At 37.6% G+C, this 20624-nt stretch overlaps 1 protein-coding gene across 1 annotated transcript in view; it reads right to left on the bottom strand.

Moving 5' to 3' along the window:
• Window positions 1-3051: 3051 nt before the first annotated feature.
• The window catches only part of GPATCH2 (G-patch domain containing 2), a 148316-nt gene continuing 130743 nt past the window's right edge, over window positions 3052-20624 (bottom strand). Inside the window, exons 9-10 of the mRNA XM_019743007.3 lie at window positions 18301-18389; window positions 3052-6652 (exon numbers count right to left, since the gene is read on the bottom strand). Coding sequence (XP_019598566.2) covers window positions 6432-6652; window positions 18301-18389 — 310 coding nt within the window. The 3' untranslated portion in view covers window positions 3052-6431. The remainder of the gene's footprint in view (window positions 6653-18300; window positions 18390-20624) is intronic.

The following is a 20624-nucleotide window of genomic DNA, read 5'->3' as shown; positions in this document are numbered from 1 at the left end:
TCTCTTTCCCTGCCATAGCAAAGTTGAGATCCAACAGGTATTAAATCCTCATTTATTTAACAGATTTACTGTAATATATACTCACCTGATAAGTGGACCATGAAGGCCCCTTCTGCTGGGTTCTTACTAAGCAAAGACTCATTACGTTACACACCTGACAGTTTAAGTAGCTGTCCTGGGGAGCCGGACCCCTTGCTCCTTTTTGTCTCTGTGCTTTTCATTATCTGCGTGCTCAGCTAAACACCGCAGGCAGCGTTCTTGTGCAATAACAGGGAAGCAGGAATGGGGAAAAATAATCTCCAAGAGGGACAAACACAATAAAGAGCATTTGATTTCTAGTATCCAAATGTTTGGTGAGACTCTAGGAATGACCGGGTCATGCACGTAAGCTTCGAAACGCAGGGCTATTCCTCCAGGCTGGAAATAGTTCGCCCACCAACGGCCCACTTGGTTTTTGAGAAGCCTTTAGGACAGACTGAACTCCAGAACGAGACACCTCTCTGGCTTCACTCAAAGTTTTCATTCTTTTCACAATGCAGTTCTGAATTCACTTTTTGTACGGTCTCGGGAAAATCCAGTTGGTGAAAATGCCTGACAGTAAAGTCCCTGAATTTCCTGGATCTGAAAAAGCGGAGGAAAGACTGTTTGCTTTCATGTAATCAGATTCTCTGAAATTTAATCCTATATCCTATTTATTGTTGAGCTAGCCATTCAAAATTAAAATGAACCTTTCATCCATGTGTATCATAAATGGGCATTTATCAGGATTATATGATTTTGCAATCCATCTGAATACGTAACCAGAATTTGTTTTCTTTCCGTTTCACTATGTAATTACCATGCAACAATAACAAAAGTGACATGTTTGAAGAACAGATAAAATGCTGTAAATTGGCCAGTAATGGTGATATTTCCTCATCTTCTGAAAAACCCATTTATTCTCTCTCTCAACAAATCAAGGCATTGTCAGCCCACACTCATCTTGCGGCCAGAGGGGCTCCACCAATTTCTAGATGTGAGCGAGTCCTGGAATGCAGATGAGGGCGACTAACGAAGGCTCTCAGCGTGGGCAGCTGGTCCTTGCTTGCCTCAATTTCTAAATCATCCGTAATGGGGCCAAGACCTCCCAAGCACTAAAAAGAGCGAGCTGACATGCTGGACAAACTGTTAATTTTTTCCTGAAGCTGCTATATTGCACATCTGTCACTGTGGTGCAGACAATTACTCACTGAGTGGGGCGAAATCTGCAGCTGCTTGTTTCTAGCTGAGTTGTCAAGGGACCTGACGGAAAAGTACCACGGCATGGGAGTCAAAATGTGCTGGTGTCCTGTGTGTTCGGCCATCATTTCTCCCATTTGGAAGGCTGTGCTGTGATAGGACAATATGTGAGGTAGACTGAGAGGCGTGGAAAGTTATTATTAGAGGTGGTACAGGAAAAGAACAGCTGAGTGGAGATGTGGGAGGGTCAAGAAGAGGGCCAGACAGAATATGGCCCACTGTACTGACTGCTGAGGACCCGAAGACACTGGCCATTGCATGAGAAAGATTGTGGTTTTGCACTTTAAATTTCACATCTTTAGTGGGTGCTGCCAAAATTATTTTGTGAACTGCATACCTCCTACATGCAATGTGGGTTGTCTGTAGTTTCCATAATGAATTACAGCCATCAACAAAGAACTTCAGAATTACGGAGTAGCCATGCAGCCATCTCAAAGAACCTTACATTTCCCCCCACCCCCAAACTCATTGGCTCATTGCAACTATGAAATTCTGACGTTTGAAGAAATTCACCTCAATAAGGGATATAAGAATGTGTTTGCTTTTGGAAAGCATATTTCTAAGCATGTAATGAGTTAGGATACTAGTTCTTATCCTTTCTACTTTTATTAAAGAATTCTGGCTTCGGAAGGAAGTGTACCTTTCTTTGAAATTTCTTAGGAAGGTGAAAACAGGTAGAAAATAGTTTTGGGTGTTCTTTTTACGTAGGATGCTATCATAATACAGTCTTGTCCCTACCATCTTACAGCTGAAAAATCAAGTATTATACATGCACTTAAAATGCTAATAATTTATTTTGAAAAATTCAAACTAAGAACAACAACAACAAAAACCTAGAGAAACACAAAAATAGCCTTCAATTGTTATCTAACTTCATCCTTGAAAGATTAAGGAGTTAAACACAGGGCATTCTGATAATGCAACCGGAGTGAGGTCTGTGAATCTGAGAATGATTTAAACTGTGACAATTCAAAGACAGAAGACCACTCTAATGTACAGATAAAGGAAACATGACAATAGTAGATCATACTCCTGGCAGTTCACGGCACTGCCTCGCTAGAGACAAATCTGGATCTACTTAAAATGTCAGGTGTGTAAAGTAATGAGTCTTTGCTTAGTAGGAACCCAGCAGAAGGGGCTTTCATGGTCCACTTGTCAGTTGAGTATATATTACTGCAAGCCTGTTAGATAAATGAGTATTTAATACCTATTGGATTGAAAAAAAAAAAGAAAAGAAAGCTATTTCCTCCATTAAGTCTACTTAGATTTTTGGGAGAAAAGATAAACTTCAACACTTGAATGAGTATTACAAAATATTAAAAATAGACAAGCATGTTAATGAGAAGTACAATTTTTCAGAAGGAGATGGAGTGGCTGTGATAGTTCAAGTGGCCAGAGAGAGAACATGTACTCGCTATGTCAGAATCGTAGGATCTGAGTGGAGAGAGACCTGAAGCCAGTGAGTCCAGCCCAACTTCAGAGAAAACAAACAAAAACAGGGAAATGGGGTAGAACCGGTCACAATCAGCTATGAATAAATGTAAGTCAAATTTGTTTAGCAAGTCTTTTCTCTAATTTTTTGTGTGAAAAATATTGAAAATTTTCCATGGCTTAAAGATTACCAATCAATTTAACTGCACTGTTAAATATTAATTGTCAATGGATAGCAGTTAAAACAAATTTTTTTTAAAAGTACTTTCAACTTTATTTTTCATTAGTTTAAGGTAAGAAACATTTAAAGCATGAAACAATGACTACTCATAAATAACATTCTTAAACATATGTTTATTCTTTCCTTGTTTGTTGTCCTATTAGTGTAGCTTTCTACCAACCAAAAGAAAACAATCTTAAAAAAAAAAAAAAATCCAAAATAGTCCTTGCTAAACAACTTCATTTTACAATGTCAATTTAGGTCACTGTTTTTTTTAGAAAATGACTTTAAACAGCATGTCAACAGTAATTTTTCTCTTTCATGAAATATCTGCTCAAAATGAAAATATATTGAAGAGAAGCAATTGTCAGTTAATTACAAGAATATCAATTCACAATGTTAAAATAGGCGTATGAATACAATGCAGTATTTTGCAATCATGTCTGCATATTGCACACTGAGTGCCCTGTAAACACACCTATATGTACACGCTATGTTTATCTTTAACCCGACTGTCTGAACGTATGTTTGATAACCACAGTGTGAGTTACGAAACCTATGTATTAAAATGTTGAGACCAATTAATTAGTAAATTTTAGTTAGCAATGGATTTTCTTCTAAAGCGGGTACTGTATAATTTAACAATGGAGGCAAGGAGGGCAGGAGGGCGGGAGGAAGAGAAAAAGAGGGAAAAGGGGATATTGAACACAGTGTGGTCAATATCGAGTATAACAAGTATCTAAAGACAAAAAGTTGAATTGCTAATTCCAAGGGACGTCTGCACTCCTGGCGTATGTGTAGAGCAGGGGTGTCCAAACTTTTTTCAACATTTTTCACCAAGGGCCATATGCGGTAAAATACACAAACAGCCGGGCCACTCACTCGAGGTGAAGTACGGATTGCCTCACCTGGTTTATTTAAGTAAACTAAATATATTTTTGGAATTTGCTGTGGGCCAATTAACAATGGATTGTGGGCCGCAGTTGGCCCGCGGGCCGCAGTGTGGACACCCCTGGTGCAGAGCATGGGGGAAGCGTGGATGTTGCCACTTCTCTACTTTGAGTATTGATCCATGTCTTCTGTATAGTTACACACTTCCACAGATGAAGAAATACTGTAAGTCCTCTGTGACTTTAGACGTCAAGAGTTAAGACCTTTCTTCTACAGCTGAAAATATAAAGAAGGATTATTAAGGAGGGGTGTAGAGAAGGGCACCCAAGTGAAGTGAACATCTTAGAAGAGCTGCTTCAGAAGAGCAGTACGTGGCCAGGACAACAAAATATTCACGAAGACCGCAACATTTCATTGAAGAGTCCCCCACGCCAGTTGGTGTGTGTTCTGCTCTTTGAGGGTTAACTTGGCAAAGTGAAAAAGAGCACCCAAGTCCTCAGGAGTTTGGGGTCAGTCTCCCAGTAACCTCATTGTGTGTTATTCGTGGCTCCACATTTCGCTTTCCAGAATGCTGAGATTTTTAGAAGGTCTTCCAATTTTCAGAAAATATTGGAATTTAAAGAAAAATCTGTTGAACAGACACCAGAGCACTATAAACTGTCATAAAGAAATTTTAAACTGCTATACAGTCTCCCCCAGCTTTTCCTGCTTATATCGAGAGAATGAGTAAACAAAAAGCATTTTTTTTTAAATGGCAAATTCCTAAGTAACAAATTTATAGAAAGTAATCATACAACAAGGTGACTTTATCCAGCAAGAATGCTTTAAAAGAGCAACTCACCTGGTAGTTTATAGTTCCTCTAACTGACCTGTCCTCTTACCACAATAACCCTAAGAAAGAAGGTAATTATTAAAGGAAATGTATACATTTGGCAAACCATCAAGGCTTTCAAATAGCAGCTGACCGCCCTCTCCCTAACTGGCAGGGGACCACCTGGGAAAGGTCTATTGCATGCACAAAACTCCTCATCCCCCCTTTAAAAATCTCTTGATTTGCAAATTTTCAAAACCCTATGAAGTGGAGCAGAGGAATTTGGGGGCAGTAAAACGCCTGTGTCTGACACATGTCCTTATACATTTATTCAAGTCCATAGAATGTACCACACCAAGAGTGAATGGTAATGTAAATTGTGGGCTTTGGGTAATAATGACGTGTCGTGTAGGTTCATCAGCTATAACACATGCACCCCTCTGGTGGGGAAGGTTGATGGAGGGGGGGCAGTGCATGTGTGGGGGTGGAGGGCCTAGGAGAAATCTCTGCCTTTGCCTTAATTTTGCAGTGAAGCTAAAACTGCTCTTAAAAAAGCAAGCCAAAGCCTTTAAAAAAAACAACCCATAATAAAGGTGATTCACGTGTGTTATCTTGGCCTTTATTCAACCAATAAGGGCCATTACAAATAGAATATTATTATGAGTCCTTAATGATGAAGATGATAACCAATCCACATCTTCCACACTGAGAGTAGTTTAGAATCTCTGACATTATGAAGCTGATGATTCGAAAAAACAACGCGAGGCACAGCATAACGTGACTTGCTTTGCTTGGTTTGAGAGTAACTGCTTAGATGTTAGAAAGGGCAAGTGGGTACCATTTGTTTTTGTTCGCCTTGCAAATGGGTTGGGTCACTGCCAGAAATCTGAATTCTTGGGAGACCCATTTAAATCTTCAAATAAATCGATTTGATATTCTAACTTCGATCAATGGTTAGAATTTAAAATCAGTTTACTACAGCTGAGTTGATGTTGAAAAAAATATATATATATCAACCTTTGGGAAGAGAGAGGTAGAAGTAAGTCTCGATTTATAGAATTTACAGTTCAGGCATGATGAATTTAAAAAATACATTTTTCTTTCAATAATCCTTTTATGTGCTAAATGAGGTAAAATTTATAAAATACGCACTAAAGTCATGTTGAGGGCACTCTGGTGGTAACAGTGAGGTTCATTTTTGTCAAAATGTCAGAGGGAAACATTAATTGCGTCAACTGTGAACTTCATACTACATTGTCCAAGGATTAAAAAAAAAAAAGCCAAACTCAAGAAATATGAAGTCGGGAAGCTTTTCAATCAAAGATTTTCTTAGGACTTCATTGATGCAATGATAGGTCTGTTGGGTAACCATCAATGGGGATGACATGAAACTCAATCCTTTCTGGCCCATCCCATTTTAGAAACCCATAGGCACGCTCACATTTGCCTGGGCGTCGCAAGCACACATGAATGAATCAAGCTAAAACAGCATTAGACGTTATTAACATACAAGATCAAAATAAATAAGAGAAATGAGCTGTTCTTTATACCTAGAAACAGCTGAAAATTGCTGACAAAGTTTTAAAGGTCAAGGTTTGTACTGTAGCACCATGAACTATGACGAAACCCCATTTCTATCCCTGTGACAGGACTGGATGCAGTTAGGAGGCTAGAGTGACAAGTTCAGGACCATGTAGATTTCTGCTTCAAAAACAGAAGCTATGTTGTACTTTTAGAACAATGGGATGTATAGAGTGAATAAAAAGTTGTAGAACGTTAGTTTCTTCTTGGCTTTTCTTCTTAGGCTGATTTTCCTGGAGTGGGGGTAGTGGCCGCAGGAGTGCTTTTTGGTAGAGGATACCCGAGTCCTAGCCCTTTTGGCCTCTGCAAGGCTTGAATTGGCTCAGCCATCCCCTTGCCATCGCGTCCAAGGCCCGAGCCAGGCGTCCAGCCCATGTTCTGGAGCATCCGGTTTCCAATGTTGTTTTCTAGGATGGGCTGGGCATTTTCGCCCACAAACCCTGAAATTATAAAAGGACCAAACACATCAGTATGAACACAGGTGGAGATCCTCTCAGGCTAAGCAAACCGTGTTCTCTTACATTTACCTTTCAACAAAGTACCCAACAAAGTACCCGGGAGGGCTGTTTGTCCATCTTTGGATAAGTGGCTTGCCATAGCACAGGGAAAATGATCCCAGTTAGTTTCAGCTCTACTGCATAACAGCCAATAAGCTCTTTAACCCCTTGCGCTTTTGTTTTCTCATATGAACAGGAGTAAAAGAATGTACACCGCCTACCTCCCAGGAAGTTGTCAGGATCAGATGAGACCCTATGCGGGAAGAAGGTGCTCAGTAAATGACCAAGTACTTTATAAAGGCAATTCTTTTCATCACCTCACGGATAGTTCTGAAAATTATCAGCTTATTCTATAGTATCGTACATTTGCCCAGGGCCTTGATAGTTAATAAAACCAAAACTAAAACCAAACCAAACAAAAAGCACCATTGATGGCATCCTTAATTCCTTGGGATGGTGGACAGGGTTATCATCCTCTTCTTGTTATTTGTTACTCATGTGTAACGTGTACATCGTTTCAGTCTCTTCTCTTCTTCCCCCTCCTTCCATTTCTATGTCTTAATGACCCGAGACGTAGGTAGGAGGGAAAAACAGAGGAAAGGAATATTAAAGGTATAAATAACACTATGTAAAAACTTGTCCTTATTTACCTCCATCACTCCATTCCGATCTACCTTCATTCCTAAGTTTGGAAAAGAAGATTGGCTAGTGCTTATCATGAGTTTTAGAAACAGCAGTTGTTTCCCCATCTCCTTAGTAGAGACATTGAGAGAAGCATCTACTTAAGCATTTTGTATTCGATACCATTTTCAAAGATTGATTTTTAATTTAAACTGTCTCGTAGGCTCTTGTGGAAAAAGTTGAGCATATACACTATGCATCTGATTCTAGGGGGAAACGTAGAAGTACTAAACATCTAACGTCAGAAATTAACAAATGTGGTAAAAGTCAAGGAATCACAAGACCCTGAGTGCTTTCTGGCAGCTGCAGGCTTGGCCTTGGTCTGTCTGCCTCAGCTATGGCACAAGTTGGCTCTTTTTGATTGGTCCATTTCTGTTCATCCTCTAGCAGCAGCTGCGTATTAGATTATGGTGCATGAAAAGGGAACGTAGCAAATCTGGAGATAACCAGACACAAGCAATCAGAACTGTCAGTTACCAGAGCATTTCTTGTGGTTACGCTCCTTGCAGAAGAAAGAAGTGATTATCCAACTCATATAGGAGATTGTGTAGGTAAAAGCGGGTGAGGGGATCATGAAACAGCCTTTGTTTTAGTGGGAACACATTCAGCCTAATCTCTTACACCGAGGCATCCCTGGGACTCTGAGGTCACAAACTTACAGGGATAAAGTGTTTGCCCACCTGCCCTCCGTGGGCCTCCAGGGATAAAGATGTCTCACTTTTCAGGACGTGTAGGATACCTGTGGTCTACCAGTCAGTCCTGAGCCCTCTGTCCTGGGCCCAGCTTACTTCCGCTCTGAAGTGTGGGCAGTGTCTTCCTAGACAGTTTGACAGTTGAAATGAGCAGTTGTTGACAAAATCACTCACTACTCTCAAAGGCTTGTTGGCTAGATGTCTCCTTGGCACCAACTCACAGCTGCCCTTCACCTGTTTTCTTCCATCACCATCATCGTCACGTTTTTCCTCCCTGGCTCAGGATTATGACTGCATGTCCAGTTGGGACTCTGTCCTACTCCTTCTTTAAGACGATGTTTAGGAGGGTGATCCAAGGCACACAAGGCTCCTCAAGCACCAGTAACAGTAATACAAATATTACCCGTGCGACCACAGCGTATGGCATTCTGTTTCTCGACCTGGGTGGTGGTGACGCAAATGGCCAGTTTATTATTGTTCTTTAAACTGTACCCATACATGTCCATGTATTCTCTGGCACAGTCATTTCACAGGGAAAAATAAAATAATAATAAAAGAAATGCCAGGGTTGAACCAACAGTCTTATCTGGTAATTTGTGTCTCGCATTCTGGGGCCGAGTAGCAAGTGGGGTTCCTCGTGAATCTGACTTACAGAAGAAGAAATCGGCAAAGTGCTCGAGATGAGTTTTAAGCACGGATCCTGTCTTATTTACCATACAGTTATCATCAGCGGATTGTCAAAGCTCTTTATGGAACATTGTGGGAGTCTCAGTCTTCAGAGCACTTTCGGACCGAGAATAGAATAGACTGGAAGGTTAGCACAACAATGAGCTGGTCGGGGATGTATCCAGCTGGCTCTTAGCTCATTGAAACAAGTACCTTAACGTGTAACAGGAAAAACGTTCAATTGCAAAAAGCCTCAATAGCAAGGACGAATAGCAAGGAAAAATTCTAGACTAACATTATTTATTGCTTCACAAGGGCAAAATGTGTGTGTGTATGTGTATGTGTAAAATCTCTGCATATATATATATATATATATATATATACACACACACACACACGTGTATACGAAATGTATGTGTGCATATATATGCAAATGTATATATATGTGCACATACACACACACATATATATATAAAATGTAAGAAATGAACCTTTTAGTTACAAAAATAAATAAATAAATATATAAATAAATGAAAGCCTTCTATCCAAACACTTTCTTAATAAAACAACAAAACAAAAAGCCATTAAAATTTTATTTTAAAATTATTACTATGGTGGAGACCAAGACAAAAACCCCAAGGCATCTAATAGCTGCTCATCAGGTGTGTCAGGTAAATAGTGCACTAGCATCCTGTCCTAGGTTCCTGATTTTTTATGGGGACTGTTCTGATTTAATTTAATTCCACCTATAAGCTAAAATCAGATCAGCGATCTAATTCTGCTCTAAGCTACACATCTTGTTTAATCATATTTTTGATACAAAAGCTTGCAAAAGTTCAGATTCAAATGGGTTTAATGTTTAAGGCCAACTTAAAACATCCCCACAAAAAATGCTAAATTGTAGTAAGTTTTCAGTTCCAAAGTGAACAAATGATAACTGATTTACCATCATAATTTTTTAATAATTGATTTACTCTCATAATTTTAAAATGTTGCTATTTTAAGCATGGTGGCCCAGGAGTGGCCTCCTTACTCCTCCCCGGCTTGTGTTCTTCAAAAGTTGGACAAGAGTCCATTCTCTCTTTTACATGCTGGTTTCATTTCTCTTCTTAATAAAGTATTACCTTGCACTTTGAAGATAAACAACAACAACAAAAACAGGAGGAACACAAAATTTCTCAAATGCTAAATCTTTCCACCTAGAAAACACAGATTCCTGACAAAGCAAAACAAAACAGAAAAGCAATGGATTTTCTGTACAACCTTAAAAAACGAACAAATAAACCAAAAAGACAACAACAGATTTTCATGGAAAATGTTTCTAGAATGAGAGCTGTTGGTCTCTCATCCTGTTTTGTTTTGTTTTGTTTTTTATGAGATTAAGACATGGGAGGGAACAACTCTGGCTCAGCACAGCATGCTCCAACCATAGAATACAGTCTATTCTGTGATTTCCTTCTCTTTTGCTCCTGGCAGTGCTAAATCCTTTAAGTCCTTTCCTAGAAGGCTGTCCTCCTGCTTGGGCAGTGTCAGCAAGTCGTAGCCTGCTAACCCATCCACACTCCACTCCCAGCTCTCTTCATGCTGGATCTCATATCTCTTATAGCTGAGTCGGTCCTTTCCCTGCAAATCTTCCAAAGAGTATTGTGGACGGCAATTCACTTGTGTAATTGGCTCAAGAGATGAAAATCTTGTATCAGACTCTCTTAGCTGCTAATCTATCCAGCTGACTGCAAGCCTAATTGGCAGCTTGTTTAGTAATTTGGCTCCTAAAGTGTCGTATTGATGTTGGATAAACAGCCAATGGAAGGGGAGGTGACACACGCAGTCTGATGCAGCCCCTTCCCTGTACTCAGAAGGCACTCGGTGGTTCTCGCTCATTCTTCCTTGCCTGCATCTCTTCCCCATCACTTTAGGAGCCAGCAGAGGGGCAGGGCTACTATTATTAGTGATGTTATTAAAATTGCAAAATTTTAACACTCTCCTCTGTTCTCAGTCACTAACTTAGGAACACGAGTATTTTATTAGGTTGGTGCAAATTGCGTTTTTTGCAATTATTTTTAACCTTTTAAACCGCAGTTCCCTTTGCACCAACCTAATATTACTGTTAAACAGCATTAAGCACAGTTTGAGCTGTGAGAAAGTGATGTTACTACTTTCTGTCGAATGTTTTAATTATTTCATTTCTTAATATAGAAAAGCTTTATTGATTTAGACCATTCTATATTTTATCTGCAATATTGGAGACATTTTCATGTAAATTTTGTTAAATCAGTTCAAGTAGTTAAGTGCTCAAAAATACAAGGCACTTACTTTTCAAATAATGAAAATTTAACGTAAAGCGAGTTTCTAGGTTTTTTCCTTAAGTGGTGAAAACGTTGTAGAGAAGAAAAGACATGATCTGTATTGACATGTTTCGAGAAGGGAGTGTGTTTACAACAGATGTTTTGGTTATAGAAATATATTTCTTATGGAATGATTATGTGTCGAACAACTGGGTTTTCAGAAAACTAAAACAAACAAACAAAAATCTCAAAATAAAAGTATCGGTTCTGAAGGCACACAGGGATGTTTACTGAAACATAGTCAGGAACGTCTATGGTCTGCCCACTGTGAATCCAGCATGTGGATTACTTGTTAGGCATATGACATTCATTACCTCCATTCTTCATAACGACTGCGCCAGGGGGCGATTATAACGGACCTCAGAGAGATGGAGTTGCTTGACCATTGCCACACAGGGAGTTTGTAGGTTAAGATTCCCTCGAAAAGCTTACACTTTCTATTCCCTGCACTGCTTCCCTCTGAGAATTAATGGCACATAAATAATTTCAGTAGCGATGATGTTTCACAAGCCATTAAAAAAAATTAATGGGATTATATGAGAACTGTAATATTAACTTCTCTCACTTTGCATGTGGACAACATACAGCATACACACAGTGAAATACTTGGATAACTCCGAATATAATAGTGTCTGCAGGTCTTAGAGATTGCCAATGCTTCCGTCTCTGTATTTCTGTTGATCTTCCTCATCTGATTGATATTGTATTAAAGTACAATATCACCAAAATTTCTACTATGTCGTTTATTCTGCCACATTTTCCCAAATGACTGAAATTTTTATCCTACTCACAACTGTCAAACTCCTAGAAAAACTAGTAGTTCTAAACTAGCATAGTTAAGTCTGTCTAAAGAGGGTGTTTCAACTCTCCTGAAATAAATCAAGATTCATTTTGCTATAAGTCCAGCTACTCTAGCTTTCTTGGACTTTCCATTTAAATTACAACTTATATTTTAGTTGTATTTATTATAAAAGCATTTATTGAGTGTTGTTCTTTTATCTGTTATGATACGTAATCCCTGAAATTAACTGATGCATTTACTCCATTTACATTTACTGTGATTACTGTCATGTCTGGATTTATTTTTATTATGTTACTTAATGCTATTTACCTTGCCTTTTCTACACATTTTTGTTTCCTCCTTTCTGGCATCTATTATTTGCTTATACTAGCTTGAAAATTACACATTTGTGTTCCTTTAGTGACTACCTTTAAATGTCGACATGGCTTATTATGCCCTCACACTTTATGTATCATTGTTGTCCACAGTTTTAGTCCCATTTTTTTTATACAATCAATTGAGGCATCTTGATGGTCACTGTCACCATCATTATTAATTTTATACGTTCACTATTATAATAGTTTAGCTATATGCACATGATTAACAATTTATTTGATAACAAATTTCTTCTTGATTTTCATTATTTTTTATGGATTCTGTTTTTCTACCTGAGGTATTAAATTTAGTAATGATCAGTCTTTACCTGAAAATGTCTTTAACATCACTCTTGGGAAGTAGTTTAACCAGATACAAAACTCTAGGTTGTTTCTGTTATTTTATCTCCGCACTTGGAAAGTATCATCTCATCGTCTGGACTGTACTCCTGTTTTTAAGGTTGCTAACAGTGTAATTTCATTCCTCTAAAGGTTATATCTTTCCTTCTTAGGTGTTCTTGCATTCTTCTGTTTGTCTTTGGTGTTCTAAAGTTTTATTACAATATATCTAAGTATGACTTTATTTTTTATATTTACTATTTCCTGATAAAAACTTGTATTTTTTGAATATGAAAGTTCACATTTCTTTTCCGTTGTAAAAGTTCTGCCATTATTATTGAATTCTGTCAATATTCTCCAAAATATTATACCTCCCTATTCTTTCTACTCTTTCTGGAAGTTGTATTAGACAGATGTCTAACTTCATTCTCCTTCAAGTCCTCCAGCCATTCTTTTATATTTTCCATGTTTTTATCCCTCTGTGCTTCTTTTAGGTCGTTTCTTGAGATTGTCCTTAAAATTCAGTTGTTCTTTTTCCAGCTGTCTTTAATCTTCTGTTTAACTCATCCAGTAAGTTTGTAATTTTCAATTTTTTTCTTAATAAATAAAATAATCTCAAATTTCTACTTGGTTCTTTACTACTACATTTGTCTCTTTCTTTGCCAATAATCCCTTTTCAGTTTTGCATCTGTTTTAATAACTCTTTTAGTCTTGTTTTATGAGATCATCTTCAGTAGGGTTTCATTTGTGGTTCTTCTTGAGGCTTGGAGTTGACGACATGAACCTCTAGAGCGCTTGTGCATTTGCTTCACAGACCAGCTTTTGTGAAAATACTTTGGCTTGGTGGGGTTTTCAACTAGAAACTCATGTGAGGGTAGGCTCTTGGCTACAAATCTTCCATGTTCTCTTTGGAGCCCAGGTGGCAACGAGGTCCTTTGCTTTCCTGTGCGTGTGGGTGAGTTTTGTTTTTAATCTGCTCTTTCCTGAGACTTAAGCTTCCCAGAGGGTCTGGCTTGATAAGGTCAGCTCCCTGGCTTGGCTCCCTTCCCACAGTAACCAACGTGCCTCACGGTTTCTGCGACTGACAAAACTGGACATGGGCTTGGGGGCTGCTTAGGACCATTTTTGGTCATGAGCATTTATCTTTCTTTCCTGCAGTCTCAGCTGTGCATCTAAAAAGATGGCTTTCCATTTTATTCAGCATGTCCAGGTATTCTGTAGTTTGAGGATTTTTTTCATTATTGAGTCTTTCATATTGGCAGGAACAGCAACTATTTTCTTCCTAATATGTGTGCTTACCCTCTCCTTAGGTATTTTTTGTACCAAATGGTAATGGATTGCTGTTTAAGTCTCTACTAAAGCACGCAACTGCAAGGAAGTTTGGTGGTCCATGCATCAAGAGAAGCAGGGTTATCTATTTTCTAGGCTTTTGCTATATGTTCCGAGATAGTTTGGTTTCCAAATTAGTAACAACAACCCCCCTCAAAAATCTGCCTATTTTAAAATCCTGGAAGAAATAAAAGAATAATCTACAATAGTCGTAGATCCAGTGATAAAAGAAAATAAAAATATAATTATTGGTAAGATAGATTTGGACGACTTGAAGACATATAGCACCTTGAAAAGGAGTTGGTGACACAAAACCTTTCCTGATTATGTTCAGCATGACTTTTAATGAAAAGCATAGCTTTAAAAAATCTTCACCCATTATTATAATTTATAATCCGCCTTTATTGCCTTAAATGGCCAGAAAGGTTATTTTATTATTGAAATATCAGTACAATGCAGGGGAAAGTTGAAAAGTCACTAAAGCTGTAATGCAACCTCTTGCCAAGAACTTGTATATCCATGAAAACCCCTTAGAGCAATATCTATACCGAGATCTTAAAGTTCAACAGGCATCTCTTTGCATAATTTAAAATGTATAGAAAAAAAGATTGACTCCTATGATGAATAATTTCCCCATGATATTTTTTCAATAAAAAACAAAAACAATAACAGCAAATACTAATTGTGGGAAACAATGAATTTAGAAACATAGAGTGGACAAAACATTTTTTAAAAAAATGTGGCAGCCACAATCTCTCAATAAACATATTTAAATCTTTTTTATGATCAAATCCTCAGTAAGCTGACGTCTCCCCAAAACACAGCCCATAACCAACACTGCTGACTGCCTTTTCAAAATGTGTTAATAATATTCCTCCTATTTTGTTCACTGCTTTTCTTCACCTTTACAGATGACATTTTTCAAACTATAAAATGCATTCTGCTGGCAAACCTTCTTGCTTCAACAGTTCTCAATTTTATAATAGTGAATCTACATCCTTTGCTACTGAGACATCCACTGTCTTTTGGTCTGTGACTTTGGGTGAGGCAGAGAACAAGCCATACATTTAAAAAATCAATAGCTCACCTTATCAATATTCATTTTACTTTGTCAATACAAAATACAAAGGTGAAAGAGCAGTAAATAAGCCAAAGCACTGAAATAAATTTGGTGTTCCTGTCACCATTAATAAATGTTTAACCGATAACACTGCTGGCTGGTCCACAGCCTTATAAAGTAACTGAAATTATGCTTCAATGCAAGTACTAAAATGGGGTGAGTAAAATTTTCAATACACTAGCAGGTAAAGATGATCAGATGTGGGGTTATTCATTTTAGAGGGGACTTTAAATCTTTTCCAAAAATATTACTCATTATACAATATATAACTTTATCTTTAGGGTCTTAAATTGTTCTATAAACCCAGTTTGGGATTATAAAATTAAAGTGCCTAATTCTAACTTTCTGACAATTTTTTGGTAAATGTTTTCTAAACCGGCTGTTTGACAGCATAACATTTCACATATAAATTAGAGGAGATTATTAAACAACAGTCAAGCTGTCAGCCTTTTAACCCTTATTCCCTATTTTAAATGATAGTTATCTTCATCTGCCTTTTTCCAGCGTAGGTTGAATGTTGACTACAGGCAGAAGGAATTGTGACAGTATATGTCAGTTCAATGTGTTTTTTGGGAGGTCTGCAAGGGACTATAAAATGGCAAAAAAATAAAAAATAAATCCCTCTAATTCTATGTGGTAACTCAACTTTGGAAGCTTACAAATATAACTGACGTTTTATTATGTGACTTATTATATTCCAGAATTTAAAAATTATAATTTTCAGAGACAAGATGATCTAGGATTCGTAACCTCATTATCAAATGTACTTATGCAAACGCATTTCTTACTTGGATTCGCATAATAATCTTCACCTTAAACTATTAGAAGATATTCTTTTTAAAACTCAGGACTTTTAAATAACCTCATTCTCTTCCTCTCTGAGAGGAACAGTTATGCATGGATTTTAAAACTGTACTGAAAATGAGCAACATAATTCTCCTACTCCACTACATTTTGAGTCATTACACAATTGCATTAAATTTCTATGAATTTTATTAAGTAAAAAAATCTGGTAATATAATAAAAATCCCGAATCTTATGAGAATCACAAGTTTTGAGATATATAACATCTGGAATATTCTAGTGGAAGGCTAGGAACGTTTTAGGCTAAAGTTTAATGTTTATCCCCATATTCCATATAAATGATTTCCTCTGATGCTGTTGAGTTGTAATGTCAAAATCACCTTGTAGAAATAATTATAGCAGCATCCTCAACCATTATGCATTTTCCTTCTCACCTCACATATGTTCAGAGTGTTCGGACTTGACCCTGATATTCTCTCTTCCTTATGCGGGCACTAAGGTGCTTTTGTCACATTCCTAAGATTGTTCTTGGACTATTTCTGCCACTAATGCTCGAATCATTGAAAGATAAGTGAATTCAGGGGACCATTCAACTGGAGTGGGGATATTAAAGAATCCTACACCTGCCTTAGGAAAGATTTGAGGAACTTATGACATGGATTTAATCTAAAAGTGGCTATATGTTCCTGTATAAAGAGCTATATTAGAAGTATTCTAATGCATATTTTGCATCTCTGCATAGAAATATTTAGATGATTCTTCTATGAAACTTAAGACATACAATAGTGGGTTCATGGAAACATATGCAATGAGACAGTCTTTCCGCATATATTCTTACAAAAAGGCCGTGAATATGTTGTCATGGAAACAGCATGTGTTTAGGGGTCATGCAGGTATAGGTTGGAAGCCTCCCTTTGCCATTCAATAATCATGTCTTCTTAGGTAGCTAAGAAGATCCTGACACTTCTCTGAATTTTAATTTTATGGTATAAAGTAATGACAACTTTACATAAAGTTGTTGCGAAGATAAAATGAAATAATAAAATTTCTTGTACATAGTAGGTACCCAATGAGTGGTAAAGTATTTTTTTTTTTGCGTAAATACAAACACATTCTACACACAGGTGTTCCCAACTTCCCATTTCTGAAAATTTAATAGAGCTAGAAGATGAGGAGCAGATACTATAACCACATGCCTAATTTTATAATGCAGCCCTTTATATGGGTGCAAAAACTGCATTACGCGTGCTCCAATTTTAAATTATTCTTCAACTTTTTCGCGCTGAACTAAGGGATAGGTTCCCTAAATGCAGAATGTAAGCTTCACATTTTTCATCTCCTTTGAAAAATCACCATGTCAAGATATATATACATATATATTTCCACCTTCTCACTGCTTACTCTCATGCTGACGTGAATCTTATTTTCATATTCTATTCTATAATTAATCATGGAAAAAATAACTTTTCCTACAAAAGGTTTACCAAATGAAGGTAAGAGAAAGTTGATAAATCTGAATGGTTAAGGACCCCAGGCAAGAGACCAAGGCTCTTATTCTTTGTGACTGACCGAGTACCTGCACTGAACACACTTTTTCTAGTCAGTTTGCTACATCACATAGCTGTTATGGTTAACTGTTGTTTATTCCAATGTGGGCATCTACATGTTAACACCAGTTGCTTCCTCCCATCACGGCTTTTCTCTCAGCCTCGCTTACTATTGCTCTTGCAGGAGATTTTGTGATGTGCACGAATCTTTCTCACCTCCTTCACAACAACCAAGCTTGAGTCTTTGCCTTTCTAGGAAGGTTTCCTGTCCCCTCTGGTCCAGTGAGTTCTCTCTGTCAGCACTGGTGGTTTTCCTTATTCCACACTCATTAGAATGACATGTTCTTTGAATGACATGGTTTTTGAGGTGAAATGCTGAGAGTTTTTTTTTTTTTAAATTCTAAAGCTACCGTTGCCTACATAAGGAAAGACGAATCTAAGACTGCTGCAGAGCAGAGCTGGGACGAGAAACCAGACTGTCCCATTCAGGGCCAGATGGAAACATCCACAACATAGGGCTTGAGTTTTGAGGGCAATCCCCGAACTTTCAAATTTATTACTATTAATCCCTTCTGGGGTTATTTGCCGTTGCATCTATTAATGCCTTGTTTTCCCAACAAGTCTGTAATTTCTTGAGGCCAAAGACACAACCTTTGAAGTTTCTGCATCCTTTAATGCCTCATACAAAGACGTGCATTGGGTCAGGTGTGCAGCAAGTATTTTATGGATTGGCTGCCTGAACAATCTTCAGAAGGAACATGTACTCCATCTCGATACTAGATGGAAATGGTTTAACAATTGCTTGCAACTGTGCCTCTTCTTCAGTGCACATGATTAAAAATGATCTGTATTTTATCTCTGATGCTTTACGAACTTTGGATTTGCGCTCTGCCCCGAGCCCTTTTTCTTTTACCTGTTGTAGTAGGTCCAGGCAAAGGTGCAGCTTTCCTCCTCCGTTTGATATCTCCTGTGCATAAGGATCCCAAATGCATGCTTGTTTGCCTATAAGTAATTATCGGGGGAAAAAAAAAAAACTATTAACAAAGGAGGGGAAAAACATGACACATAAATACACAGCTTGTATAATCTGAACCTAAATCAAAACATTCTCCACAAAGATGGAGCAGCATAGTAAAACCACCAATCTTATTTATATCGAAACATAATTACGTTTGTTGACAAGCGTTCAGCAGCTAAATGCGCCATCATAAATTGTTACTGGAATGAATAATATAAAAGGAATGCTTTTTAATTTTCAAAACTGGCAATCTTTCTGGCTCAACATAAAATCAAGCACTGTTGCTTCTGACAGGAAAATAGCGAAGATTAATTAGCTAAAGCGATCACAATATTGTTGCTAGGTTATCAATTGGTTACTAATGCTTTACTGTCAGGACAGCATTCGTTACAGGAAGAGTGTGATCAATTTCTTTGAGGATATGATGCGGCAGTGAATTCTCCTAAAACATTTTAAATAGAAGGAAACAGTGATGCTCCCCCTGATAATTCATATGATTAGAATCCTTCAGTTAATTATTTATCAGGTAAGGAAACATACCCTGAATGCATTAATGCTGGTCGGCTGCTACTACAAAGGCTAGCACGACACTGGATGATTATATTTGTGAAGACGTCACATATAAGAATGAAGAAGTAGACCTGCTATTCTTAGAACTAGTTAGAATTAGATTGTTCTGTTTCATCATGGACTCCTACATCAGAGGTTTTTGGAAAAATTAGAAACGGTCCATCGGAAATCAAGACAAACTAATACAAAGCTGGCAAGGATTTAAAAGTCTTCAGAGTTTTCAAGTTGGAGGAGGATTCTGTGTTCATTTCCTGGGTTATAATCCCAGATATGAGGGCAGGATAGTGTCTGGTGATCACGAAGCAGAAACACATGAAGCAGGTTTATTAGAGCACATGTTCTTTCGGTGATTCAGAGAGGTATCTGGTAGTACCCTGAAGGTTTCTAGGGCTCATTGGAAAACAACCAGATTATCAGAGAAGTATTTAAAAGGAAAAAAAAAATAATTCAGGCAAGATCCCAAATATATGTTTAGACACGTGCATTCAGGTGTTTAAAAATTATGAAAAACTGGAGCTGTGGAACAATATTACTTTATAAGTTCTAGCTAGAAGGCAGAAAGGAAAGTACAGGTCATGAGCAGGCGAATCGAAGGGGTGTACACAACCAAAGAAATACACCTAGGGAACATACCTATGAAAGCCTATCAATGTAGCTAAGAGCGAATGGGTATTTGTCTAGTTGTCTCTTCTTTTTGTATTGAGTGCATACTGTTTCCCTCTTACAGAATAAATATTTATAATTATTTAAATACTTTTTAAAAATTAGTGCAGTTAGTGACTAACTTTGCAGAAATATATATATTATATAATATGTATAATATTACGTGTGATATATGTATATATCACATATAATATGTCAAAATATTCATTAACATGCATAACTGTAACATTCTTATCGGATTCTATGGCATAGTCTTGGCTCTCACAGTCCCAAGGCAAAAGGAATGGTTATGATCACATCTATTTTTAGAACTACGCAGAAATTTAAAAAAAAATTAAAATAGTATCAGAACAGACACATCCTTTCTATACAAAATTAATGAATTCACATATTCAGCAAGCACTCATTAATATCTACTACTGACGTACGTAGCACAAGACCCCACAGTGGTGGTGAAAATGTGGAGAGTAGAAAAAGAGGGGGCGGAAGATACACAGGAAATGAAATGCTCAAGTCCTGCTCCTGGAAGAGCTTAAGTTGAGCAGGAGCTAAAGTCCTAAGGGCACAAAGTGACTGGGGACAGTGGTGGCAGTGGCAGGCACGGCCAACTTTACTATTACTAGAGAGTTTATTGTTTAGTCTTTTATAACAATTCTTAACATGTTGCATTGACTGTACCTTTTTCCTTTTTCCTTTTTTGGGGAAAAAAGTTTGTGCTTCCGTGGAAAACTGTGCTTTTAGAATATACTCTCCCAGTCATCTACTCCTGATTCCATGGGAGCTTTTCCACAATGCTAAGTTATAGCTAACAGCAAGCAATGGGAAATAATTCTCATCTGTAGAAATGCAAGTGAGGTCTGTTCTGAGGAAGGAGGACAAGCACATCTCCTGTGGAAAAGCGAATTTTGCACCCATTTGCACATTCAATTCAATACTCCTTACTCCTGTGTTTCTTTGACTTCTCCTTTGGACCGATGATAAAATCT

Source organism: Rhinolophus sinicus, chromosome 6 (assembly GCF_057876585.1).
Source record: "Rhinolophus sinicus isolate RSI-liver-muscle chromosome 6, RSI-T2T, whole genome shotgun sequence".
Taxonomy (NCBI): Eukaryota; Metazoa; Chordata; class Mammalia; order Chiroptera; family Rhinolophidae; genus Rhinolophus; species Rhinolophus sinicus.
Note: the sequence above shows the minus strand (reverse complement) of the source record. Positions and strands in the feature narration are given on the sequence as shown.